The sequence below is a fragment of the Larimichthys crocea genome, chromosome XII (assembly GCF_000972845.2).
Source record: "Larimichthys crocea isolate SSNF chromosome XII, L_crocea_2.0, whole genome shotgun sequence".
In the NCBI taxonomy this organism is placed as follows: Eukaryota; Metazoa; Chordata; class Actinopteri; family Sciaenidae; genus Larimichthys; species Larimichthys crocea.
The window spans coordinates 26,857,849-26,884,669 of NC_040022.1; the positions used below are offsets into that span (position 1 = coordinate 26,857,849).

General features: G+C 45.1%; 3 protein-coding genes across 7 annotated transcripts in view; all 3 read right to left on the bottom strand.

Annotated features, from left to right (window-relative positions):
• Nucleotides 1-13,852, bottom strand: part of LOC104931367 (myosin-10) — a 52,526-nt gene extending 38,674 nt beyond the window's left edge. For 2 of the 4 annotated variants that reach the window (XM_027284819.1, XM_019265948.2), the window contains exons 1-3: nt 13,545-13,852; nt 12,439-12,819; nt 6,412-6,568 (exon numbers count right to left, since the gene is read on the bottom strand). In XM_027284819.1, coding sequence (XP_027140620.1) covers nt 6,412-6,568; nt 12,439-12,783 — 502 coding nt within the window. In that variant the 5' untranslated portion in view covers nt 12,784-12,819; nt 13,545-13,852. Of the gene's footprint in view, nt 1-6,411; nt 6,569-12,438; nt 12,820-13,544 lie in introns of those variants that run through there. The other 2 variants (XM_027284821.1, XM_027284820.1) reach the window with 1 other exon arrangement.
• A 1,204-nt stretch (nt 13,853-15,056) lies between these two features.
• ddx47 (DEAD (Asp-Glu-Ala-Asp) box polypeptide 47) lies at nt 15,057-18,870 on the bottom strand. Its single transcript, XM_010746359.3, has 12 exons — nt 18,686-18,870; nt 18,520-18,613; nt 17,279-17,467; nt 17,132-17,203; nt 16,823-16,941; nt 16,664-16,735; nt 16,426-16,542; nt 16,168-16,314; nt 15,906-16,043; nt 15,745-15,815; nt 15,531-15,660; nt 15,057-15,448 (listed from the first exon to the last, which is right to left on the bottom strand). Exons 1-12 carry the CDS (start codon nt 18,812-18,814, stop codon nt 15,242-15,244), a joined length of 1,485 nt encoding a protein of 494 aa, XP_010744661.2. The 5' UTR covers nt 18,815-18,870; the 3' UTR covers nt 15,057-15,241.
• Nucleotides 18,871-19,725: 855 nt separating this feature from the next.
• Nucleotides 19,726-25,028, bottom strand: wbp11 (WW domain binding protein 11). Of its 2 annotated transcripts, none has more exons than XM_010746362.3 (12): nt 24,808-25,028; nt 23,506-23,594; nt 23,359-23,390; nt 23,171-23,264; nt 22,871-23,067; nt 22,653-22,786; nt 22,400-22,566; nt 22,065-22,301; nt 21,840-21,965; nt 21,385-21,666; nt 21,104-21,289; nt 19,726-20,899 (listed from the first exon to the last, which is right to left on the bottom strand). In XM_010746362.3, the coding sequence occupies exons 2-12, from the start codon at nt 23,567-23,569 to the stop codon at nt 20,217-20,219; spliced, it is 2,202 nt and encodes a 733-aa protein (XP_010744664.2). In that variant the 5' UTR covers nt 23,570-23,594; nt 24,808-25,028; the 3' UTR covers nt 19,726-20,216. The 2 variants fall into 2 exon arrangements, with proteins under 2 accessions (XP_010744664.2, XP_010744663.2); XM_010746361.3 differs by having other exon boundaries at nt 23,506-23,592; nt 24,805-25,028.
• Between the last annotated feature and the right edge of the window lie 1,793 nt (nt 25,029-26,821).

Consider the following 26,821-nt stretch of genomic DNA (forward strand, 5'->3'; position numbering starts at 1 on the left):
ACTTCATGTGGTCATAATATTCTCTGTTTAAATAAGCCCAAATGAACAACATAAGATGATTTACACTCTTCGATGAGTGCCAGACTTTTGTGAGTGTCTTCAGTTTACAGTTTAATAAATACACGCGTGTCGTCGGTTGCTCATTAAACAAAGAGTGCCGGAGTAAAGTCGGTCAGCCGGTGGGTTGCAAGGTTGTCAGCGAGAGGGCAGTCACGGCATCAGTCAGGTAACCCTATCTGTCGCGGTGAGGCTTCTGGTATCAACGCTATGCGTCTCTCATGATGACACTATCCAAGAACGAAGGCAATACGTGACAGAGCTCTTAAATCATCGTGTCTCGGCTGTATGACTGTGTCCGCTGTGGCGCAGGAGGACGTGGCTTCATGGCAAGTATCAGCTTCATGTTTAATGAATACAGTATTTTAAATAGCTGACGCAGAAGAGGCGTGTAAAACAGATGCAGTCATACTTATTCTGTGACTACAGGCACGCTTCTGTTATCCATTAACCTGTAATATCTATAAACAAAAAGAAATGTGTCAACTGAGGAGAAAAAGTTCAAACATTCAGCTTTCTTTCCATAAAACAGTCACGTACTGTACATATGTACGACAACTGACACACAACAGCTCTCCCAATAATCGCCCTGACCAGGTTACGTAGGAAAAGAACAGAACTATGAATCAGAAATGATGTATGACCCCCCGAACAGAAATATGATTTTATCCTGGATGAACTCCACAGCTGTCTGCCATTACCGACGCACCGACCCGTGTGTGTTTGTGTGTTTGCAGTCCTACGCTCGCACAAACATGCTGTTTAAAGTCATCTGTCGAACATGGAGCGAGCGCAGAAAAAAGTCCCTAACACACACACGCACACACACACACACACACACACACGCACACACACAGTCCTCACGCCCAGTGACCCTCCACACCTGTCTTGTCACTCAGGCCCTTGGGTGTGCCCTCCTCTCCAGCTCTCACTTCCCCAACAAGAGGCCTCATTTCCCAGGGAAGAGCTCTGTGGCTCCAGGCCTCCTCATCTGCACCCACACACACACACACACACACACACACACACAGCACCCTGGTCCCAGCCCCCCTTCAGTCTGCACAAAGCCCCCATTGTGAGGCACAATGACGGCCGCCCCCTCTGACTTTCCCCTGTACCCTCTGCTCTGTTTCCCCCATAACTCTGTCCCCTCTGCCCCCTCATGTTTTTGCCCGTCTCCCTCGTTCTCTGCTTCTCATTCTCTCTTGCCTTCTTTCCTTTCTGCTCTTAAATCTCCACCACCAATCCAGTTGATCGTGTCTATATGGCTCTGCCCTCTTTCATCCGAGCTCAACCCTCTCCCCCCCTCACTATCCCCCTTCAATATAAGGCCTTCGACATACCCCTCTTCTTCGCTGTCTCTCCGAGCACGGCCCTCCCTCTCGCCTCTCAGTTCCAAGACATTTTCCACTTCTCTGTCTGTTGTTTCACCTCCTATATCCCCTTCTGTGCTCTGCTGGATAAGAGACATTTCATATCTACGAGTATCTACAGTTCATGTGAGGCAGGAATCATGACTGAATGGGACTCGCTCTGCAGTGCTGTTGGTGTTACTTCAGGACATGTTTTCAACAAAGTTCTGATCATTTACAACCATTAAACATTACTTTTACTGCGGGTACATTTGTCTGCACAGTGACACATTTTGGCAGAGCTAACAATGCCTCCTCGCCTGTCTCTCCGCAGGTAAAGTAAAGTAAATTTGTCCTCAGACTGCTGTCAAATATGCCACTGCAAGCATGTACTGCAGCTACAGGTCTCATTAAATGATGTCCACACCGGATACAGAATCTTGTAAAGTACTGCGAGAGCAAATATGCAGTGGGCAATCAATGACATGACACTATGGGCCAGTTAAAGGTGTGTGTGTGTGTTGAGGGGAGGCCAGCCTGCACACACTGCAGCAATGATATCGAAAGTTTAGCCTTGGTGTGTCTTTGTTGGAGCTTCTGCATGATTTCTTAGGCGCCAGACAATAATATTATCTTTAATCTGCCTGCACTGTGATTGGATCTCATTAGTTGAGTGGCGTTGTTCTGGACATGCATCATTCATTTCTTTGGAAACTTGTAGCTTGTAGGAAGAGGCAGACTGAAGCGACTTTTTCACATGTTTTCTTTCTCAGGAATGCGGCCGAACAAACTCCATTTATACCTGACCACCGAGAGATGTAGTCCCACGCATTAACATTTCCCTTGTCCAGATAAAGATCGCATGTTGATGCCAGGTGTAAATGGGCTCGCAACGCTGCAGCTTGAACAGTTCGTTGTTTTACACATGAAACATACATTAGTTCGTGTTTTCAATGTGACTACAAGCTGCGTATCACCTGCAAAACTTCATTCTTCATCCTTCTCACACTTCTGAGAAGCACATGCACGAAATGTCAGATAGTTCTGCTGCCCACGCTCCTCTGTGAGAAACAAAAACAGCTGAACCAGGCAGTGGTTTTTGCTTTCTGAACACGTCGTGCCCTGCGGTGCCATCTGTGCTGCTCCGCGTTTCAGGAGGTGATCCGACCCCGTCACATTTGTTTGTGAAGGAAAGTGAAAGCCATAACTTTGACCGTGTGGGTGGAGCTGCAAGACTGGCGCTGATCTAAAGAAATCCCACTGTGGTATGCCATTTTCCAATATCTCTTTGCCAAGCAACAAACCAAATTCTGTCTATTAAACGTTGCCCTGCCACACATACACAAGCATGTATGCAGATTGCGTAACATGTTTGATGTTTGAAGGGTGCACATGCAGAGCTATCTGTGGCATTCACCTCAGAAAATAATGAGTGGCTCTGTTCAGGCCCTGTGGCTTTCTTGAGTAAGCTGAGCTGCAGTAACACTACTGTATAATGCAGTTGCCACCTGCGTGTGAGTCCGCCTAATCTGTCTCCCTGAAGAAACAGCAGCACGAGCCAAAAACAGAACACTAACGAACGAGATGAGCAAAAACGAATAAAAACCGCTAAACACACGAACATGAAGGCAAAACACGCAGTCACCGAGGGAATCTGGGAAGGAACGGAGCCCTGTGGTCTGACTGGTCGAGGGGTGAAATAAGAGAAAATGGGGACACGGCGTTGTCAGTTAAACAGAGGCGTAACCGTGGCAACCCTGGCCATACCCTGATACGTGCCGGAGCGGGTGAGAAGGTGGGCATTCCACACACTTGTCCTCCTGTGTTTCCCGATCAAAGGAGGAGAAGGAAGGAACAAAGCAAGCGGAGTCACCACAAAGCTTCCAGCAGAGCTGCGGTTTTGTATTTTTTCATGACAAGTGAAAGGCGACCAAAAAGCCTTCGAGGATGTGGGGAATTTTCCTCCTCGGCGTCATCCAAACCAGAACATTCTGGTTGAAAGAAAGAAAAAAGAAAAGAGGGAGAAAGGAGAAGCCTGAACAAACTAGTCAGTAAAACAGAGAAAGGGGGTTAGTCACTGAGAGGAGAAAGAAAGCTGTTCGAAAACAGTAGGAGATCCTAAATAGTTTGCAAAAGCTTTGGAGCGTCAACAGGACAGGACATTACCCGTATGAAACACGCTCGGTCAATAATACACAAAAGTCCCTCATCGCTGCCAACTCAAATACTGCCACTTACGACGTGACACCTCTATCTGAGCTCCCAGGGGAAGGTTATTTTGGTTGCGCGCTGATATACACACACAGGTATCCATGGCAACGCGGCGGTTAACGGGGCCGCTCGGACGTCTGTGACAAGTCCATGATGACTCAGCTTGTAGAATTTAGCACGGCATGGTATGGAGAGCTGGGACAGCGGTGACCTCATTCCACGGGGCTGCTCCACCTCCCACCCACCAACACCCACCCTCTCCTGTGAAGGACAGGGCAGTCTGAAAGAATGAACACTGCAGACAGGGAGAAGGGGGTCAGAGAAAAGAATAGTGGCACAAGAGAGGTGTCCCATATCCAGACAAACATCTCGCATGGTGATAAAAGGATGGGTGTGTGCATGTTTCTGTTTCTCAGTCAGCTATGTTTAGTGTGCAGGACATATGGCAACTGCGACAAAAGGGATGCAAACAAGAGCTGAGCAACATTAGACCCCATGTATAATATTTATTATAATTTTATTGGCAGTTGAGGTGTTTTTCAAAATAAAATGAAAGCACTAAGGAGAAAGCAGCACGACCTGTTTATAATTTTCCAGAACTTCAGGGCGCTAAATCTTCAAATGAGACTTTAAGGGTTCTGAACCAAACACTGAAAATTGATGGTCCGTGTTCTGGCTCAAGGCTCGGCAGTGTGGAGATCCAGCCGACTGAGACCAGAGACCAGAACACAGCCTGAGGGCATGTAATGACAGGGAGCCTCTGGCACATCAGTCAGACAAATCCTGGAGCTTTACAGCTGCAGCTGCAGAGGTCAACTTAGACCATCGGTGACAATGTCAAATCGAGGCTGATCGCGGATGAAAACTAAAAACGCTGTTTGAAGGTTCGAATCCTTTAGATGTGGAACAGCGTTCAGGAGAAACAAAAGGGAGAAAGTAACGCTGTCGTTTCACGGTTTGATGCCGATGGCAGACAGCGGAGAGGCTGTGTAAACACTGATAGGCCGTGATAAAGGTTCTGCTTATCGCAGCGGTTCTTCTACATCACAGATTCAAAAACAATTAGTCAGACCCAAAGTGGGCCGCAGTCCTGTTCCTTGTGGGTCTTTACTTTATCAACATGTTCAAATCCTAATAATGCGCACAAGGCGGTGCAGACTAAGTTGCACAAATCTTCTCCGATAGAAGTTATTCCCTCCCTAGACTTTGGGCTATCTCGCCTTTATCAAGGTGACATGGGCTTAAAATATGAACCGTAAACAAGCAGCTGCAGTTCATAGCATGGACCAGCTTAGCAGTGTGTGTGTGTGTGTGTGTGTGTGTGTGTGTGTGTGTTGGATCAGTGCAGCTTGTCCAGTTAATGCTGGAAGACAACTTGAACCTACTCTCCCTCTCTGTCAGCTTTCGCAAATGAGCCTCTCACCACCAAGTGACAACCTCTGCCAAAAACTGCAGTTCCTCTTGTCGTCCACTTGAGGCTGGCTCCAGAAGTGAGTCAGTCTCCATAAGTCCCCATGTTCAAATGTCCAACTTCACAGCAGAAATAAACATGTTTACAGCCTGGTACAAAAAACAGTTTTGGTCTCTGTAGCTAATTTCCCCGTTCATGACAACTGTACTGAGGGTGAATTTATATACAACTCACCTGTTCACATTATATTGAGGCTTAAAGTTATGCAGGATTAACAAAGTGGACGCTTTGATTGACAGGTGGGTGCTGTTACAGAAGCACCTAGTCTTTATCCAGCTGCCTCAGGTCCACTGATGTTCCACGTTTTTTGCTGGGATGTGGCGGAAACAGGACTTCCAACATGGCTGCGGTCAGAGCCACAGATTTTTGAGCTTCAAAAACAACTCTTCAGAAACCTGTGGATGACGTCACGCGTACGCTGTTCATTCTTTATGCAGTCATTCCTCACCACCCGTACTATTATGAGCCTAGAGATCTGTAACCCTCACCACTTGCAACACAGACACAGGCTGGAGTCCATCTCTGCTGGCAGTATATGCCGATAAACCAAACAGAGAGAGCACCACAAATCCTTTTAGTTGAAATGTCGAATAATACCATAATTTATTGTCATTTTAGTACCTCAGTATTATAATTTTCTTTGAGGGAAAAATGTAAAATTATGATATCTGGCTGCACAAATGTATCCCTCTCAAATAATGACACAAACTTGAACTTGTGTGCTTGGAAAAATGGATCAAAAAAGAAACCAGTTCATGGTTTGGAGAAATAACGGCACACGGCGCCAGGAAGTTACATAAGCATAGCATACCACTTGCCAATAATATTGAAAACAAGCTTAGTATGAACAATGCAACTTAACACTTCAATCCTAAATCCTTGGGCTGGTGTTTACAGCGTCGACAATGGTGTTGAACAGTCGCTTATTACCATACGATTACCAATTAAACACAGAACACCGGTGGTGCAGCCGGAGAACCAGCCAGGTTAGGCGTCTACTCGACCGCCGCCCATGACAGTGGAAGTTTAAGACATAATCTGTGATGTCACATCCTCCCTGACCTTCTGACCTTTCACACACTTCACACACTAATCTCTTGGGCTATGCAGCCAAAACCCAAGCTGCCTGCAAGTGAGCTAAACTCCCTGCCAAAAGAGCACACACTTGCATACAAAAACAACCAGCTTAAAAGCAACCAACGACACAAGAATATATATTTTTGTGTGTGTATCTGCCTGGAGATGACAAATCATGTTGAAACAACGAGGATCAATAATGATAGTAAAGAGATTCATGAAGAAAGCAAGTGTGTGTCATACCTTGAAGCATGCAGCGGTATGCTGACTCAGAGATGGCATAGATGTGTGGAGGCATCTCGTGCCTCTTCTTCCCTCTGTACATCTCAATGATGTTCTCTGAATAGATGGGCAGGTTCTTGTAGGGGTTGATGACCACACAGAACAGGCCGGAGTATGTCTGTAAGTGGACACGCAAGAGAGACAAACAAGAAGTTAATGAACAGTGAGGAATAAAAAGAGGCTGCAGCATATTAACTATGCCACTGATGGTACACAAATCTCTGAAATAATTTTTGAAAATGAGATAAAAACATCAAAATACTACGCTGGAAGGTCATTTAAAATACATTTTTTTATTTTGTTTTTAAGATCAGCTGATACCTTGTGACTTTCATGCAAGTACATACATCCTCGACTAGTTATGAGCTGAAATTAGACGTTAACTTAGTGAGCGGAGGTAAAACTAATGATTCAAAAACTGAGCGATCGTGGCTTCAAACAGGAAATATGTGCAGATCAAATCTAAATAAACCTGGTTCTTTGAGAACGGTCTGTAGCCGAACAGGGTCGGCTGTATTTTTAACATCCGTCATGATGGTGGTAACTGGCGAGCTGAATATTTTCTGAGGTGGTACACTGCGTAAAAAAATTTGAGAAACACTGAACTATGTGTGGCTTGAAACCGACTCTCACTACCAAGAATTTGCAGTGGATATAAAAGGAAAACTTCGACACTATAATGGAGCATTTCAAATCACGAAGCCTGCGTTCTATCAGAGCAGCAGGACTTATCGTTACCCACGTTTTAGGAGCTTACATCATCTCAGCGGGCGTGCAGCAGAGGCACAGGGCAGACTGACTAAATGAAACACTGAACAGACTCTGAGAGCCCAAACAAGAGTTTTCAAATCAAACCCAGCACAACACAAAATAAACAATTAAATATTACTCTATTATATTACACCCATGTTGCAGAAAGTGGCTTGCAAACGCTGAGCCTACTTTCTTGACTTGCGGTGTTGCATTTGGCTGTGTAATTAGCCCAAATCTCTCCAGAGAGTGTGTGTGGTATGAACACTGCTCAGCTATGCTGTAGGCTGAAACGACCGGGTAGCCAGGAATGAGGTGAGAGAGAGAGAGAGAGAGAGAGAGAGAGAGAGAGAGAGAGAGAGAGAGAGAGAGGGAGAGAGAGAGAGAGAGAGGCCCTGATGGGGCAATGTCTCTGTCTCTCTCTCATTCTGTAGATGTTATAGAGACTTATAGATGACACAGAGAAAGAGCTGGTATGACTTGTTTCATCACTGGCATGTTACGTCTAATCCTAGAGACCTACGTGAATGCCCAGCTCTACCAGCCTCACCCTACCTTAGTTACAGTTGCATGCCAATGTATGCAAATATACAGACCTTAGATTTAACCACTAACAAACATACGAGATACTTTATGGATGTTATGAAGGAGTTGAGTCTATCTGGTTTGGAGGCCCCGGGGATCAGGGGCAGCTGGCTCCCTGCTGGCTTCAAGGTCGAAGTGACAGACATGTTTGTTTATTATGTCTCCTTCTGGGAGCATATGTACACGCTGCAGCGACATTTTGTTTACAAGGAACACTTGCATTGCAAAACTTTAAAAAAAAGAGTGCACGGAAGGAAAAATAAGATCTGAAGCTGAAACTTTTTTCAGGAATAGTCTCTCGGAGTTCATAAAAAAAGCTACAGACTGCAGTCTGTAATGAATGAGCCTCTGTTTTAAAGAGCTTTAATTGTTTCAAGAGCTCGTTATTCTGCTATCCTCTCCTGTTACTCCTGCTGTCAATAACTGGCACCGTGCCATAACACAGTACAGCCAGTAACTTGTAATATTTAGAAAACCTACGTCCTACATGGACCTCTTCATATCAAAGCATCAAAATCGGTGACATCTGCTTCTTAATTAAAACTACGTCCAAGGCCGCGAGCGAGGAGGCGCCGTGCCGCGAGTGACTCAGCAGACGCAGGTTCACAAAGGGGCCCCAGAGAGCAGACTGTAGCCGTTACGTAACAGCTAAGTTAGGGCCCTCAGTCAGCACCGAGCAACTGATGCTCTGCACTGCTGAGACAGAAAAAAAAAAACAGCAGAAAGGGCTCGAAAAGGAAGGAGACAGAAGTGAAGACCGGTGCAATGATCCAGCTGACGGAGCTCCCTGAGGTCCAGTCTAGTCGAGAAGCAGGGGGTGTAACAGCGAACCGTGTTCTCAGCCTTCCTGTAAATTGCTCCCAACCTGAGGGGAGGACAGAGCTCATACAGACACAGAGAGAAAGAGGGCCTGCTGAAATTCTAACTCTCCACTCTCCTTTTCGAGGCTACTGAAAAATTAATTCCCCCGTATCTAAAAACTGGAGCTGCTATAAATAGGGGGGGGTCTGTTCTCTCTGGGTTCTGTGATATGCAGCACTGAGGCAGCTGCCGAGTCTGCACGGAGATGTAGGTTTTAACGCGGACGGACAAAAGTTTGAACTGTAATTTGCAGCATCATGTCTCTATATGTGTGTTTTATTTGGCGTTTAATAGGCAGCCTGCTCTTAAAACAGAGTTGAAAATGGTGCGTGGGGAACATAATCTGATCTCTAAAAATAACAAGTGGTTGAATTAGACTGTGGCTTTTATATAAAGTTAAAGAGGCCCCTAAATAATCCCCCACCCCCCCCCTCTCCTCAAAACTTCTGTGACTGGTTTAACAGAAATGCCTCTGAAATCAAAAAGCAGAGTACGTCTGCGCGCATGTAGCCGCCCTCCAGGAATTACTGTGCAGAATCCTGCAGGATCACTGCAGCATAAAGAACGTTTGCTGCTGCCTTTGCCAGCAAGCAGAACATACGGCTAACTCAACACCGCCTGCCAAACCGACATGTCTGGCCCAGTCCAGGAAAGAGAAGGTGATATTTCCACTGTGAAATCAGATCCAGGGGAGGGGATGCCGTGGCCTAGTAACAGCTGAGCAACACACAGCCAACAGCAGACACAACAGCCGACCCCATCTGCCATCTCTGATCAGTCAGGCAGCGTGGCTCTGTTGGAGAGGGCACTGTAGGTGCAGCCTGTGTGCCATCGATCTGTGTTGAGCACAGGAGACCTTGAACGTCCCCCCCCTCCTGACAGCGCTTTGCTCTTGTGATTTCATAACAATACTTTGCACCGGGGCTTTTGAAATATGATCGATACACCGAGACGGATCAGTGTCAAATAACATCGACGGCAGCAGCAGGACGCCTTCTGTTTTTCTGCAGCTTTAATAAGCTGGAAACATTTTTTTGTTGCTTATTGAATTTTAGAGCAGGGAGGCACAAAGCTTACACTGCAGTCTATTAACAGAGCGGCATAATTCGATTCATGCCCTCAAGTTCATCCTTCTGTTTGTGAAAATCATATCAAATAACACAGGTTGCATCAGAGCCCTGTTAATGTCCTGCAGACAGCACGTGACTTTGATTCAAACATCACAACGGGCATATGAGAACGAGCATGACTATGCATGTGACTATGTTCTATCTGTTGACCTGCAGCCACAGATGATAAAATAATGACTAGGACAAAGAGAAATATTCAAAATGCCAAAAAAGTGAGGTGTGAGACAGAGTCTCTGTTGACCTGTGAGGCAGGGAGAGGGAGAGAGAGAGTGTGGGAAAGAAAGCAGAGCTGGTAAAGATAGGACAGACATTGAGCAGCGGCAGAGCTGAAGTGGGCGGCAGGAGACAGACAGACGGACGATCTCTTTGCCACGGAAGAATGCTGAGGCTTTCTGACAGCTGAGGCTTATCTAACGACACAAAGGCCTGCTTGTAGCCCGAGCAGTTAGCCCAGTGTGTAGCATTTTTACAGTTAGGCCTGTGACTCACTACCTCACAGACAGCAGGCTGCTACAATAAAAAGGAGGCTGACTTCACGCAGGGATGGAGACGTCAGATGGGCAAAAGGCCACGGAAGGAGACGGCACAGGGCAGAGGAAGAGGCCTAAAAATGCAGCAGCAGCCTTCAGGTTTCATTTTCGGGTCGATAAAGGTGTGTCAATACTGAAGCAGAGAGAGAGAGCGATCACAGTTATATTCCTAAAATGTTGCTGGATTTTTATAGATAATGACGTTACTGCCAAGGGGGGGTTGATAAAGTACCACTGACTCATCTCGTTGGCAGATGCAGAGTCTGAGTTTGTGGGCAAATAAACAAGCAAATAACAAACAACAAATCTGTCTTATTTCAGTATTGTGCATGGTGATCAAGCTGCAAAACTGCAGTTCCTCAAGCGTCCACTTGAGGCTGGCTCCAGAAGTGAGTCAGTCTCCATAAGTCCCCATGTTAGACAGCAGAAATAAACATGCTTACAGCCTGGTACAAAAAACTGTTTTGGTCTCTGTAGCTAATTTCCCCGTTCATGACAACTGTACTGAGGGTGAAGTTATATACAACACACCTGTTCACATTATATTAAGGCTTAAAGTTATACAGGATTAAGAGTATGGACACTTTGACTAACAGCTGGGTGCCGTTACAGATGACTTGTTTGAGCAACCAGGCGTCATTCAGCACGCCTCATGATCGTCGTCATTGTCAAGACGGAAGAAGTAAGAATACCAACATGACGGTGGCTACAGCCACAGATTGAGAAAATGTGTCTGATTACAGAGAAAGTCCCTTTAATATCTGAAAGTGTAGTGAGCTACAATCCAAACCAAACCTACAGATTTGCATAAAGAACGGGAGTGGGCTGTCTCAACTTTCAGCAGATCACACTCCGATTCAAACATGGAAATCTGGCCATCCACCTCAACTGAGAACACAGCCTGGGGGAGGCATTATGTCTGAGCTTTCGGGGGGGTAAGTCAAACACGCTGGAAAAAGTTTAGAACATAGAGAGAGGGTGGTGACGGTGGTGGTGGTGGGAGCGTGGGGGGGGGTGGGTGTGGGGGTTGTTGGGGGGTGGGGGGTGGGAGGTGGGGGTGGGGGTTTCTGAATGGAAAATTCCTTCCTGATAGAAAACCAACAGTCACAGACACATGTTTTCAATCTCTCCCGGCCGAGGGGCAAATTAACGAGCTCCAAAGCCAATTCTGAACCACGAAAAAACTAGAAAACATGACACTATGGTATGAGAGAGGAAAAGAAGAGGAACTGAGAAGGAAACCTGAAGGGGGGAGGAGGAGGAGATCGGCACGTCGATTTGAAGCATATGGGAAATTGATAATAGAGCGCCGTCACTGGAGCGTCTCGAGCGCTGATAGTCAGCGGTGATGTTTTCTCATGATGTTTGACGAAGACGATAAATTACAAGAACCAGAGTCTCTCAGGTGATCACCAACCCACATTCTATTCGTGGAAAACGTGTCAGTAAATGGGTCAAGATCACAAGTAGAACTTCACAGAGCTGCTCCAACTGAAACTGGATTATGGGGACAGCGGCAATGCAGTGATACTAGATCACTACAGATGATAAAACAGGATAAAATATAAGTACGAGATAAGACAAGGAGATCCTTGAACTATCCACAGTGACTCATGTCTTCTGCCACTTGGGTGGAGATGACAGATGTGACAACATTCTCCGTGTCCTACATTTTGGGCCGAATGTGTTTAGTTTTACACGGCGGGGCTGCCAGAGAGAGCGAGGTCGAGCCATCTCTGTGATCAAACAAGGCCCACCAGTAGGATCGCGGAGCAGGACAAACAAACCGAGAGCTGCAGTGTTTATGGAAGAGGCCTGCCTTTGGCTGTGAGGTGAGAGGGAAGCCACGGGGGGATGTAACCTAAGGGGCACCGAGGAGAGAAGATCCAGCGGTGGTACGAGTCTGGAAATGATTAAAAGGCTACCAAGGTCTGTCAGTCATACTGGGTGCAAATGTGTGTGTGTGTGGTCAGGATTCATTCAGAACAACCAATAAATGGTAAACTTACTTTCTCAAGACAGGCAGCTAGTTGTCTAACACATGGGTGAAATTCAATCTACAGATGAAACCCAGGGGATCTGTTACAAAAACACACACAATATTTCAAGGTCCAGGTCCAAGCCTCACTCACGTAAATGAGTCCGGAGTAGTAGCGGTCCTTCAGGTTGTGCAGCACGGACGCCTCATTCAGACAGGTGAGCTCGGCCATGTCTTCCACCTTGCTGAACTTGGGCGGGTTCATCTTCTGGATGTCGTCCTTGTTGATCACCACCTTCTTCCCGTTCTCGGCCAGCTCCACCTGCACCTCCTCGCCGCGTTCCTCCCGGATGCTGGCCGCCTCGAAGCCATGGCGCTCAGAAGGGACCCACACCAGCTTCTTGGCCGTCCAGTCGGCTTGCGTGGCTGGGTTGTAAACCACAGCCCGGTCCACGAACAGGTACCGCTCCGGGTCCTCTTGCCCACTCCGATGAGACATCTTTAGCTGGGGGGTTTACCAGAGCAACGGGGCCACCTGGGACAGACAGGGATGGAGGGTTAGGGGTTATGTGGCACTTCATGTGGCACCTCCTGCATTCATATGTGGGTATAACCAGGTAATACACAGGGGATACATGTGCCAAGCACAGTGTTACCCGGTTATACCCACACCAGCTTCGGTTAACCCAGGTTTTAGCTCAGATCTGCAGGACTTCTCTCTGGATGTGCCTGCACAGCAATAATAATAATAATGCGCATACTGCGTAGGCTTCCCCGCAGCGTCGTGAATGCCACATTATCACATTATTAAATCACTTAACACAACACCTAATACCAACAAAACATAACGCTTACACAAACACACGATGACTGTGCATTGGCAAGGAGCAGGAGGAGCAGCAGGAGGAGGAGGAGGAGGAGAAACTTGCTGTTTTTTTTTGTAGTCCTGTTTACAAATATTAAGATAATGACGTACCTGCGCAACCGACTAACGGCGAACTTAATTCAGCTGGATAAATAATAGTCGATTAATCGATTAATAAGGATAAATAACCTCACATTTAAATATGTTTTTTTTTTTTAACTCAATAATAACTAGTACAATTAATCAAACTTAAGTTTCCACATCTATCCTCCACCGCCCTCCCCTGACACCGGTCGCTTCATCCCCACAGTGGCCGCTCTCCCCTTCTCTCATCCCGGTGTCCTCGCCCGGTGAGCCGCCCCTCCTCCTCCTCCTCTCTCCTCCCTCTAACTTACCTGGTGTTAAGTCAGCAAAGCGAAGGCAGCGGGTTTTTTTTTTAGACCCTCTTCACCAAATCCAAAAGTCTGGATCCTGTATGCGACTGTAGGCTTCTCCACACAGTTTGAAATGCAGGCATGTATTTGGGATTTTTTTTGGAGGGGGGGTATGCACCAACAGGCACACAGCAGTAGTGCTGCCTCTTTACACTGGAGCCCCTCCTAAACGGAGCAGACTTGACCGCTTGCTGGTGCTGCTGCTCGGGCTGCTGCTCCCGCCTCCTCCTCCTCCTGTGTTCACATAGAGAGTGACCATGCAGATCAATGCAGACAGCAGCACCGTGCGTTAAAGCTCTCCCGGGGTGCTGAAATGTTCGGGTATGTGCGCTAGTGCATGTATTTTTATCGTTTAACTCACATTAAAAAAAAACATTAATGTGCATTTAATCAGGATATTGAAGATGTGCTCAACTCTTTTTAACATCTATCCCCCAAATATCTATGCGTTGCACACACCCACTAGATGCAGCGCGGAGACAATTGGGCTTCCACTTTGCGGTCTCTCTCTGCCTCTCTTCATCATTGGCTGGAATGAACCAACCCCCCAATTTGCTGCAAATCAACAACATGCACGAAAAAAAAGAAACAGGATTGATGTTGCAACTGTTGCTTCCTTACATTATAAATAAGTTGCATGATCACCCCTGAACATTTTGATACCCTAGGATTATTATTCTTCATAAATTAGAGAATGACATCAAAACATAAGGAAGACATTGTGGTTTTATCCCATTTAAATATCTATGGACGCCCAAAACAGTCATTTACATTTTATTTCCTCTTTTTTTCTTGTGACAATTTGTTTTCCTTAGATCTTAAGTTATTTTTGTCATTATGTCAAAATAACAAATGTTTCCTCAAGATAACGGGATAAATCTCTCGAGATCTCTAGATGAAACATTTTGTCTCCTGTTTTCAGAAGATAAGGCCATTAAATCAGTGTTTCTCAAACGTTTTACACCATGTACCTCAGAAAATATTCAGTACCACTGTCCTGACAGTTCACATAGGAAGCAGCCAAACCACGACAGTAAAATATGCCATAAAGTATGACTTTATTTATGTAGCATTTTATGGGAATTTATACGGAATAAAGTAGTATTTTATGTTAGAGATTGTTAATTATACAGTAAATCACTGTAATATAACCTAATGTAACTTTTACTGTCATGGTTTTTACAGTAAAATCTACTAAACTTATACACATGTAAAAAATGCCTGAAGATTAATCATGGCGTTATCTCGGGGAAACAATGTTTTGGTATCTTTAGAGCTAAAGAAAACAAATGAGATGAACTCTTTATCATGAAGTGACCAAATGTTTGAGTGTATGACAGCTTAGGGCTTCTGTAAATATCACATGAAGTCATCGGTCCAACTCCGCTGCTGTAAACAAACACCTCCATCTTGTGTCCGAAAGCTGCAACAGCACCACTGTTACACACAATTAAAAGTCACTATCACAAACAAGTTTTTGGTTTTGTGGCATTTCTTTTATTACAAATGGAAACATGTTTTCTGTCATTAAATATTTGTCTTCCATACTGAATGTTGGAGAACATGCTGCTGTCACAGGCAATAAGTTGTACATCAAAGGAAAAACAAGAGAGGCATCGTATGTCGTGGTTATGTACAGTCTGTTCATGTCTGAGGCTTCAGCGCCCTCCCCTCCAGGCTGCTCCACCCCTCTTCTTCATCCCTCCTCGTCCTCCACCACCTCCAAAATTACCACCACCACCTCCTCCTCCTCCTCCTGATCCTCCTTTCACTTTCTTCCTCACTCCACTTGCTTGTTCTGTGTCATCGTCATCTCCGTCTCCTCTTTTAGGTCTTTTCCTTTTCTCACCTTGTTCCTTCATTTCCTGAGAAGGACGAGACATTTTTTTTAATGTACTATCTAAAAAAACATTTCCTGAAGTGATTGTACAAGTAAAGATGACTCACCAGTCTGGCAAATCTCTGGGCCTCGCTCACCCTCTCCACCAACATCATCACTTCCTCTTCTTGGGTAGGGAAGGCAGGAAGTTTCTTCCCGATCAGGCTTTCGATTCGCTGGAAGAGCTCCACATCATACCTAAGATAACAGAACATGTCAGTTTGATCCAATCAAACATCGAGACATTGAAGAGGAAATGTGGTTACTGGTGAGAAATCTTACTGAGTGACAAAAGTGATGGATTTCCCAGACCGTCCTGCTCTGGCTGTTCGTCCGACTCTGTGGATATAGTCCTACGATGGCAGACAAACATCCAGTCAAATTACACCAAAATAATAAAATCATTAAATAAACCAGGAGTGTGAACGTCAGCACCAAAGTACCTTCGAGTGTGTGGGGATGTCGTAGTTGATGACGCAGTCCACATGAGGAATGTCGAGTCCTCTGGATGCCACGTCGGTCGCCAGCAGCACCGATCGAGACTTCGATTTGAACTTGTTCAGCGCTCCGAGACGTTTGTTCTGACCAGGAAAGAGAGGAAGACCCAGAGAGTGAATATGGAATGAAGCAAAACAGAAAGAGAGGCAGACAGAAGGTCTTGGACATGAGAACAGTGTTTGTGTCCGATTCCTCTGTAGCTGTTACCTGACTCATCTGTCCGTGTAGTGGGATGGCAGTGATGCCGAGGTTCCTTAACAACAGCGCCACCCGCTGGGCGTTGTTACACGTGCTGCAGAAAATCATAAACGAGTTGCCGGCCAGCTCGTTCAGGATGGACACCAGGTAACAGTCCTGCCACGAAACAAACACAAAACAGTTACAACCTTATCACAGAGGCTTTTTCCAGGGTTTGGCTTTGGATATTAATATATGAACAAGAATGTGTATTTCTGTGTGTACTACCTTGTACTTTGATGGTATGAAGACGTAGTATTGCTGCAGCTTGTCTACTGTAGAGTATTTTGTGGATACCGCACACTTCACTGGATCTTTCAGAGCTGCTCTCTGTAGTTTCTGGACCTGTAACCCGAATTAAAAGGATGTCAGTGGAAAAGAAAAATCCTACAATTGATGCCATCCTCTGGTGTTTTCCTGGGGAACCTATAACCAGTTAACACAGAACAAAGCCGGACTGTCTCACCTTTTTGGTCATGGTGGCTGAGAACAAGAACGTGCGTCTGTCTCTGGGAATCACCTTCAAGATTTTATCCACCTGGCGAAAGAACAGCGTGAGAGTTATTCGATAAATACAGAGAATATTACAAAATGAAAGCGTCTGTGTTGACACCGAATGACCCACCTCGGTCTCAAAGTCCATGTTGAGGATTCTGTCAGCTTCGTCCATGACCAGGAACTTCAGAGCTCGCAGGGAGAAGCCCTTTGTGTTCTCCATGTGGTCGATCAAGCGACCCGGTGTGGCTGTGGACACATTTCACAACGATCAGCTGAATACTGAAACGACTTTGTGTAAAGTTAATGTTTCCTGTCTGACTACTTCTACATCACGTTACTAACTTTGCTTTTTGGGCAGGGTGAATGGAGACAAACATCATAGTAGAGAATTGACTGTCATGCTAGTGTGGAAAAAACACTGATGATAGTTTCTTACCAATAACAATGTGGGGTTTTTTGGCCAACACCAAAGACTGAGACATCATGTCGATTCCTCCGACGATGACAGCTGCGACAGAAATGAGACGTGTTTCAGGTACAGGAGTCATCTGCATCATCACAAACCAGTTTAACGGACACTTACCACACTTAACACCGATGCTGGAGCCCAGAGCCTCGAACTGCTCGGAGATCTGAAACGCCAGCTCCCTGGTCGGCGTAAGGACGAGGGTGTGAAGCCTCTGTGGCGAGGCCAGCAGTGACTGGAGGATGGGCAGAGCAAAGGCACCCGTCTTTCCTGAACCGGTCTCTGCCAGGCCGATAACGTCCTTACCTGCAGGTCAAGAAGAAGGTGCAGGCGGACAATAATGAAGTACTAAGCAGGGGAGGACGGCGACTATGAACGTTTACTCAAGTACTGTGCTTGATTTGCTTCAGCCTTCATCAGAGAGACACACCAGAAAGCTTGTTGACAAGTGCATCATAAACCTCTGACTGAGAAAAAGCAAATATTTTTGCACATTGTGAACCACTAAAACCCTGAAGCATATAAAATATATTGTTATGCAGTGAATAAAATCCATGCAAAAGTGCATAAATAAGTAGAATTATCTTCTATACGGCGAACAACAACAACATCAAAATGCTGCTTAAACGTCAATGCATCAAAGTCGGAAACTATCCGTGGGAATTAATGTGAATAAACGGGAATAAAATAATGGGAATAAACCTGGAAATTTACAAAATTGAAGGCTGGCCCTTTAACGGGGAATTTAAATATAGATAGGGGGAAATATATTTTAGCATAATCTTGACTAAAACAACCAGATTTCTTCATCACATGCACACAGCACACTGCTTACTGCAGGGCTATCAAGGCCACATCACCTACACCCACTGTGCATTCCTCCATCACATGCACAGATGATTTGTGGAAGACTATTGAAGCCCGGTGGGCACGAAGACGTCCGAAGGAGCAGCGGCTCTACTCTGAGCTCCTATCACTATGAGATGCAACAGGAGGAGCTGCAGGACCTTGCCCGGACTAACCCGGGTAAAACCGGGGCACCCTTCTGCAGCCAGACCTGGGTGGGGAGCCGCCATCCTTTGGGCCCACCACCCATGGGGAGAGGGTGACAGGTTGGGTGCTTTGTCAGCCGGGTGGCAGGGGACCTGGGTACGCTTTTTAATGGGACGTGGACCGTCACCTGGCTGGCAGGTTAACACCAAGCGGCAAATACCTTAAACTGCAGATGCATGGAGTATGGATAAAGAGCAGCTGTGAACCTTTCAGAATAAGACTTCCTGTCCCCTGACTGGACACACACAGCTGATTGTTGTTTCACCTGTACACACGGTGTCACAGGTGTGTCAGTGATCACTCACCTTGCAGGGCTACAGGTACAGCTTCTACCTGGATCTTTGTTGGACTCTTCCATCCCAGCTGATCACAAGCCTCACAGAGGACCTCAGTAACACCCTGTGGACGGAACACACATATTTCATAACATAACCGCGCATCTGAACCTGTGTTAGTTTGAACTCTTCTTACCAGATCCTTGAAGCTCTTCGCGGGCTCTTCCTTCTCTCCGCTGTTGAACGGGCTGTTCTCGTCGTCGCTGCTCGAAGCTTCGACACTTTCTTCTCTGCTCGGCTTCACGTTTTCCTCCGCAGCCGCCATGCTGCTCTCGGCCCCAACAACGTGTCCGCGTCAGCTCCGCAACGCGCAGGCGCGGAAGCGAGTGCAACGCTTAAGCCGCAATGGGTGACGGGAATTGTTGTTTTTGTTTGTTTTTTACTTATACACTAAAAAATAAGTTTGATATTAAAAGAAATAGATTTGAGAAAATAAATCAATAAATAAATAAAGATATTTTGTCAGATATAATTATTTCTGAAAGTATTATTATTATGCTATTATAATATATGACATACCAGGTAAGGATTAGTATCATTATTGTTATACCATGTTCAGGTTAATATATATAATATATATATATATATATAATATATATATATATATATAATTGTATTATTATAACTATTATTACATTATATTATTATTAGATTTATTTAATAATATTATTATATAACATACCAGGTATTATTACCATTATTATTATTGTTATAACCAGTTCAGGTTTATTATATATATTATAATATATTATATATGTATTATTATAACATAAAATAATATAAATATATTATATTATGTAGACGAGGGTATTATTATCATTATGTTATAACCATGTTCAGGTTATATATATATTATTGCATTATTATACTATTCGTATTATATTACTAATAATATTATATAACATAGTCAGGGTATTATTACCATTATTATTATCATTATACCATGTTCATGTTATAATTATATATATATATTAGTCTAACTATTATATTATGTAACATTATTATACCATATTATTATATAATATACCAGGTTCAGGTTATATCAGATTATATTACTATTAAACTCTGTTCATCCAAAAAATTAAATTAAATAGAAATAGAAAACATAACAAAGAAAATACGATGCAAAATATTGAAAGATGCCAGCAACACATTTCTAAACACTGCGACAGGGAAAAGAGTTGATGACGTGTTTATTTAGCTGCAGCACACATGTATCTGTCAGTGGTTGACAAACAATCCACACCTTTAAATTTGACATCAAACATGTTTTAGGAGATCGTCAATAAAAGTCATAAAATACAAAACGCTTGTTCTGGTCAGGGTGAATCACAAACGGCTGGCTGGAGGAGAAAACATGAAGAAGAAGAGCACTTCAGTCTCTGACCATTTCCTTTTCAGTGCAGAGGATAGTGTTCTCTTTATGAGCTTTATGTTACCAATTTTATTTGAAATGAGACTTCTTACATGCATAAATTCACATTCTCTTTGATACGACAAATGAAGAAACCAAAAGAAGACGAGCCTCCTGAGACCAGCGACAGCGTAGCAGCCGTTCCTCAGTTTACGTAAGAGAAACTAATCTAGCTGACTGAGTCGTAGACAGCTACCTCTAGAACTCTGCACAGAAAACATAGAAAACAAACACACCCCAACGCCCTCGAGTCTTAGAGGAGTCCCTCCATCTCCCTCATAAAGGCTTCATACACCTGGTCCTTAGTCTTCATGTTGGGCTGAGACACAGCACCCATCTGGGCGGGGTTGACATAGCCCATCTGAGCAGCTGTTGTCTGCTGTTTCGTCCCCTGTCCGCCTCCCATGCCATCATCTCCCCTCCGTCCTCCACCTCCTGCCTTCTCCAGAGGCCCAGCTGATGCCCCGGGCATTGCTCCGCCTTTGTCCCTACGCACCCTCAGTGCCGTGGGCACAAAGCGGGTGACCTCCGCCTTTGGATTGATAATCTGAGGTTTGGCGGAGATGGTGGCGCCGCCGGAGCCTGCGCCCGCTGCCAGGCCGCCTCCGGCTGCTGCGACAGAGGTGATGTTTGCTCGCTTCTCGATGGTGGCCGCATGGTGGTGGCCGGGAGCGTTGCCGCCAGGATTGGCGCCCCCAGGGGGGGCAGCTGTTCCTGGTGGGGGAGGCATCTGCATGACGCCCGGTCGCATGGGCATGGCAGGGGGAGGCATGTTGGTTTGCGGACCATCCTGGTTGGATCCTGAGCCCTTTTGACGCTGGACGATGTTGGGAGGAGCGCTGAGCACGTTGGCGTTGAGAGGTGGAGGGAAGAGGGAGAGCGGAGGGGCCATTGGACGTGGAGGTCCTCCTGCTCTTGGAGGAGGAGGTGGGATACCTGTAAGAAGAAGATTTATGAGACATTCCTCTTCGCCGGTTCAGATATTTGAACATAAACTATGTGAACATATGTGCTAACGTCTATTTTTACTGCTGCAGCTGAGTTGCTGCTCAGCATTTAAATCAACAGTTCATGTTTGATTGAAACTACTACACACATGTGCATGAACACACGCTGTCGACTGTTTGCACATGTGCCTACCTGGTGGTGCTGGGGGTGGTAGTCTGGGAGGAGGTCCTCGTGGTGGGGGGCCTGGAGGAAGGCCAGGAGGGGGGCCTGGTGGAGGGCCTGGGGGTCGACCTGGTGGAGGTCCAGGAGGCAGAAGACGAGGCATCGGACCTCTCATGCCACCAGGCATACCCGGAGGCCTCAAGAACGGAGGAGCACCTAAAGATAGATCATCGAAATCATCCTTGAACCAGGTCCAGGGGTTTAATCTAATACCAGGTCAGATACTCCAGCTAATAAATGTTTTAACTAACCTGGTGGGGGGCCGGGAGGCGGGCCAGACGGTGGACCAGGAGGCCTCATTGGAGGAGCTGGGGGTGGACCCAGTGGTGGGGGTCCAGTCATGGGTGGACCTTGCATGTGTGGAGGTCCTTGCTGTCCCACTGGCCCAGAAGGAGGGGGTAGGCGCTGATTGGGCATAAGGTGGGGCTGGTTGTCCCCTGGTGGTCCCCTGTCCTCGATGTCTGAGTTGTCTGATTCGTCTGTATATTCCTCCTCTACTTCCTCTTCTTCCTCCTCTTCAGGAACTGACTGACCTGAAGGTGAAAAAACAAAAACACATTACTGCCATGCAGCAGGATGCCTCCATCAACTAGTCGAGTTTTACAGAGTACAGACGACTGATGGAGAGCTTTGTCAATCACCTGAAGCTCAGTATCAATCAATATCAATATAAACATGCAGCAAAGACACTAGTATACGACAGTACCTGCCATCCGTAACATCATGGCCTGCAGGGGAGTGATGGCCTTGGTCCTCTTCACCAACCTCTTTTTCTTCTGCTTTCCTTCACGCGGTGCCTCTGGAGGCATGTCCGCGAAGCGTACACTGCGACCTGAAGTGGTTAGACATGAACACGTTCATCGTGAGAATACATATATATTTTAATCTAAAAACATCTAGTACATAAATAAAATGAATGAAACACACTCACCAGCATGTCTGTCATTCCTGTCTCTATCGTCCTCTCTGTCCCTCTCATCGTCCTGCCTGTCCACGCTCATCCTCTGGTCACCCTCTACCCCTTCGTCTCTCTCCTCTTCACTGTCCTCCTCAGAGTCGCTCTCGTCGTCGTCCACATCATCCCGATCTCTGTCGCTCTCACTGCCACTGTCCCGATCTCTTCCCAGATCCATAGCAGAGTCCTTGTCAAATCCAGGAATGGACGTCTCTGCTCAGAAAAAAACAAGCACCAAGGTGAGCAGCAACGCAATTATAATAAAGATCTTATTATTAAAAAAGAAATGTAGTCATTTAGGGAACGGTTACCTAGTTCTGTGCCGTAACCTCGTCGAACAGGAATGCCGTACAGTGCTAGGACCTGTGGAGGTGGAGGTCCAGGTGGAGGCCCAGGAGGCTTCCTCCCTGGAGGTAGACGTGGCACACCAGGAACTGTTGCCAAAATCGGTCCAGTGGATGACGACAGAGGTCCTTTACTGAGAGACACGTAAGTACAGAATTACCTCAGTGGCACAATGATACTCAGCAGCATCACATACTGAGTTACCTGGATAATACCTACCCAAAAGAGGTGTTCTTCTTCAGTATGGAAGGAGGCTGAGCCCCTGGAAGAGGGATGTCCTGGATGTGGATGTTGGAGGGGGCGTGAGGCATGTCTGGTAAAGGGATACTGTCGACCTCCACTGACTCTGCATTCTGAAAAAGAGGACACATGATGGTAAACAGAGTCACCACAAATCCCAAACGTGAAATAAAAAAATAAAAAAACCACAAACAAACCTTGACTGAGTCGAAATAGAGAGCCAGCTGCCCTCGTTTGGTCTCATAGTCCAATTCCAGTTTACGCAGCTCCTTGTAGGTCTCGGGATTCTCTCTCTCGTACAGACGGACGATGCGCTCAAACGTCTCACGCAGCTTCTTCCTCTTGTCCCTCAACACTTTCTCATTCAGCAAAGGCTGCTGGACTGGATTGAACTCTGTTGAAGGTGTTAAAAAAGAAAAAGATTTACTTTACACAGCCACAGACTAACTTTCAACCAGCTCAACAGTAACAGAAACATTCAGCCCCCCCTCCCTCACCCATCTCATCCAGCTTCTCCATGTCTCTGATGATCTGTCTGGGGTCCTTCATCTTCAGCACCGCCGCTCTCACCATCATCCTCTGCTTCTTGTTCTAAGAGCATTTACAAATGAAGCAACATGTTAACAACAAACAAACATTGAGCTGTATTAACAGTGAATCTTGAGCTCAAAAAGGCCATGAATACCTTTTTTAACTCCCTTTTCCTGGCCTCCTTTCCTGCAGAGAAGACAGAGAACACACTGGTTATCATTCTGACAGCAGTAGATTGAAAACTCTTCAGCAGGTCTGTACCAGAGGATCCAGCTCTTGGTTAACGATGGTCGGTACTTACTGGCCTGGTCGGTGGGGTTCATAAACTTCCCACTCTTGGTGGAGGAGGTTGAACGTCGCCCCATGGTGCCGGTTTATCTCCTTCACCCTGCAAAGTAGATACATACTTTATTGATCCTGAAGGAAATTCAAGCATCCAGTAGCAGCACGCAAACATACATTTATTTGCCATATTATTCTTAGATATCTCTTAACTTGCATATATTTTTTATATTTCATGTATATTGCCCTGTATGCCCTGTGCATATGACAGCACTGACAATAAAGTTGACTTGACTTGATCAGGGTTCCCACACCTTTTTCATGAACAAATTCAAGCACCTTCAAGCACCAGTTTTTCCATTTTTCCAGCACCTTTAAATAGGTAGCCTACTAGTTGCGGTGCCACTGTATGGCATAATAATACGGGTCTAATTAGCATTATTTCATATGGTGGTAGATTGACTGTTTTGATTTTTAACTTATTGTGAATTGGCTTGTATTCTCAGCTTGTGAGCGGTGTATTTCTCGGCAGAACACCAAGCGAGTATGATAACTGAGTTCTGCATGTAAAGGCATCGGATCAAGCGCGTAGCCGATTAGGAAACATTTTTGTTTTCTCTTGGTTTATTGAGATAGACATCACACAAATTTCAAGCATTTTCAAGCACTTCACAAAAAATTCAAGCATTTTCACAACCTTGAAAACCCTGAATTGAAATTCAAGCATTTTTAAGGAATTCAAGCACCCGTGGGAACCCTGCATGATTCATTGATTCATCATTCATTGATGAAACATCTGCATCGGATTTAAATATGTACAGGAGTTTAAAACGTGCATAGAAATTAAATACATAACTGTGTTAAGAAGGTAACCTGTGCAAAACACCTGTACAAACAGAAAACTACATAAAAAAACAGAAATAAAAATGCTTAAACAGAATGAATGATGGCAGATTAAATGAAACCACGTGTATTTAATAAAGTTAACAAACTATACTAGTGATAACAGCAGGTGTTAGACACAGAATCTGTAGCATAATTATGATTATTATAATTTATAAGAATAAAACACTGCACGTCCTGTTGAGTGTGCCGGTTAGCCACAGCTAGCTCATGAGTTGACACAAAGTTGACATGGCTGAAGTCGATGTAGCATTTTCTCTGTGGTGGACATGGACTACTGAAACGTGCTGGGTGTAAAGCGAACAGATTAAATCCAGTAAATCCAGCGTGACAGATAAATAAACCTCACGCAGACATAAGGTAGCATGAGTTAGCTCAGGCCGCGTTAGCATTAGCAGCATTAGCTTCACTTTACCTTTTTATTCACGTGAAACCTGCAGAGCGCAAAGACCAGCCAACACCCCTCTGGACACCAGGGGTGGAAACTACACGTTTAAGCTCCGATAAAATAAAAAACTACAACAACAAACACATTAAAGTCTTTCAGGACTGAACACGGTCAAAGCTAGCCGTCCGCCATGTTTACTGCCGCGAGCGGGGACCGCCGGAAGAAGAAGCCGCGTGACGTCACCAAAACAAGCTACAAGTTAGACAGAGCCGCGTGACGTCACCAAAACAAGCTACAAGTTAGATATATACAGAGCCGCGCGACGTCACCAAAACAAGCTACAAGTTAGATACAGAGCCGCGTGACGTCACCAAAACAAGCTACAAGTTAGAGATATACAGAGCCGCGTGACGTCACCAAAACAAAACTTAACATTAAATAAGGTTATTTTAGTTGTTGTTGGGGTTTTTTAACAAAATCGCTGTAGGGTTCACAAACTTTTGAGCAGCACTGTATATAACAGTATGAATGTGATATTGTAACAGTAAAACAGTGCTACATCATGTCATGCTGGTGTTAAAGAGTCTGACAGCTGTTAGAATGAAGGACCTGCAGTAGGTGTAGCAGCCCTTTGCTGAAGGAGGAGCCCCCCCACAGTCTGAGGAGTTTGACTGACTGATTGACGTCAGCTTTGCCAACATCCTCCTCTCCCCCACATTCTCTATGGAGTCTAGAGGGCAGTCCAGGACAGAGCTGGCCTCTTAAACAAGTTTATTGAGTCCTTTCCTGTCCATCTCCGTGTTTTACCCTCTGCAGATGACTACACAGATTATTGCAAATGCATACACGGTGTCATAAACAGTTTTTAATAGAGTCCTGCACACTTTAAAGAATCTCAGTCTCCTCAGCAAGTGAAGATGACTTTGTTCAGGGTGTCTCTGTTGTTCAACACGTACAGTTTATTGTTGAGGTGAATAAAAAGAAGAGTATATGAAAAATAATAGATTTAAATAGACTAAACTCAAACACTGGACTTGGACTTGATGAATGTAAGTGGAGGCTCTGGGTTGTGGCTTACCGGTGGAGGATGCAGGTGGGTGGTGAAACATATTTGGTTACTGTAGGGGTGCTTGTCAAGGCTTGAGGTGGTTGTTCATGTTCACTTATAGTTTATTGTTAGAAGCTGCAGGCACGAGCAGGACAGCAGGTGGAGGAAGCTTCATTGAGTTCAGTCACAGCAGCTCTCCTCATTAACAGCAGGCAGTTTAATGAGCAAACAGTAGAGTTCAGGGGTTTCACTAAAAATTAAGGATTTAATTCTGAGTCTGTCTGCATGTTTGCTTGTCTCTGAGACACTAGGTGGCAGCAACTTCATTCTTAAATCCAGTCAATTCTCCTCCCCACACCTTTTACCTGCAGTGTTCTCTTGTGTATTTTACATGGTTTACTGTGGATTAGAGTTTTATTTCTACCCAGTACTTCTAACAATAAGAATTAAGTCTAATTATAAATAACGCTGAGAGCTTTGAGACAAAAAACTATCTCAAACAATCAATCTGCTTTATTAAGAGTGAAGTAATCACATAAAGTCATGACTTGATCTTTTGTTAAAGGTCCAGTGTGCAGAATATAGCACTTGCCTCTCCCTCCTTTTCTAAGCATGTGGGAAACCCACAAACCTGCTCCTTCTGTAGACATAAAAGGATCAATTTAAGGTAGCAAAAACACAATAATTCTTATTTTCAGGTTATTACACACTGATAAAAACACACACACATATGTATATATTATATAAAATTTCTTCCATATTCTGTAAATAAAGCCCACACACCACGCACATACACACTGAACTTTCAAGGTAGTCTAAAACTACTTGTCAAGGTAAAAAAAGAAAATACTTAAAATACTTGTAGTTGTGGCATTATTGTGCGTATAAGTGCACCGTTCCCAACATATACTGAACATGCACACTCTTGTACTTAAAGTACATACAAGCAACAGAGAGAAATGACACACATCATTAACTTAGACTTGAAACAGGCGC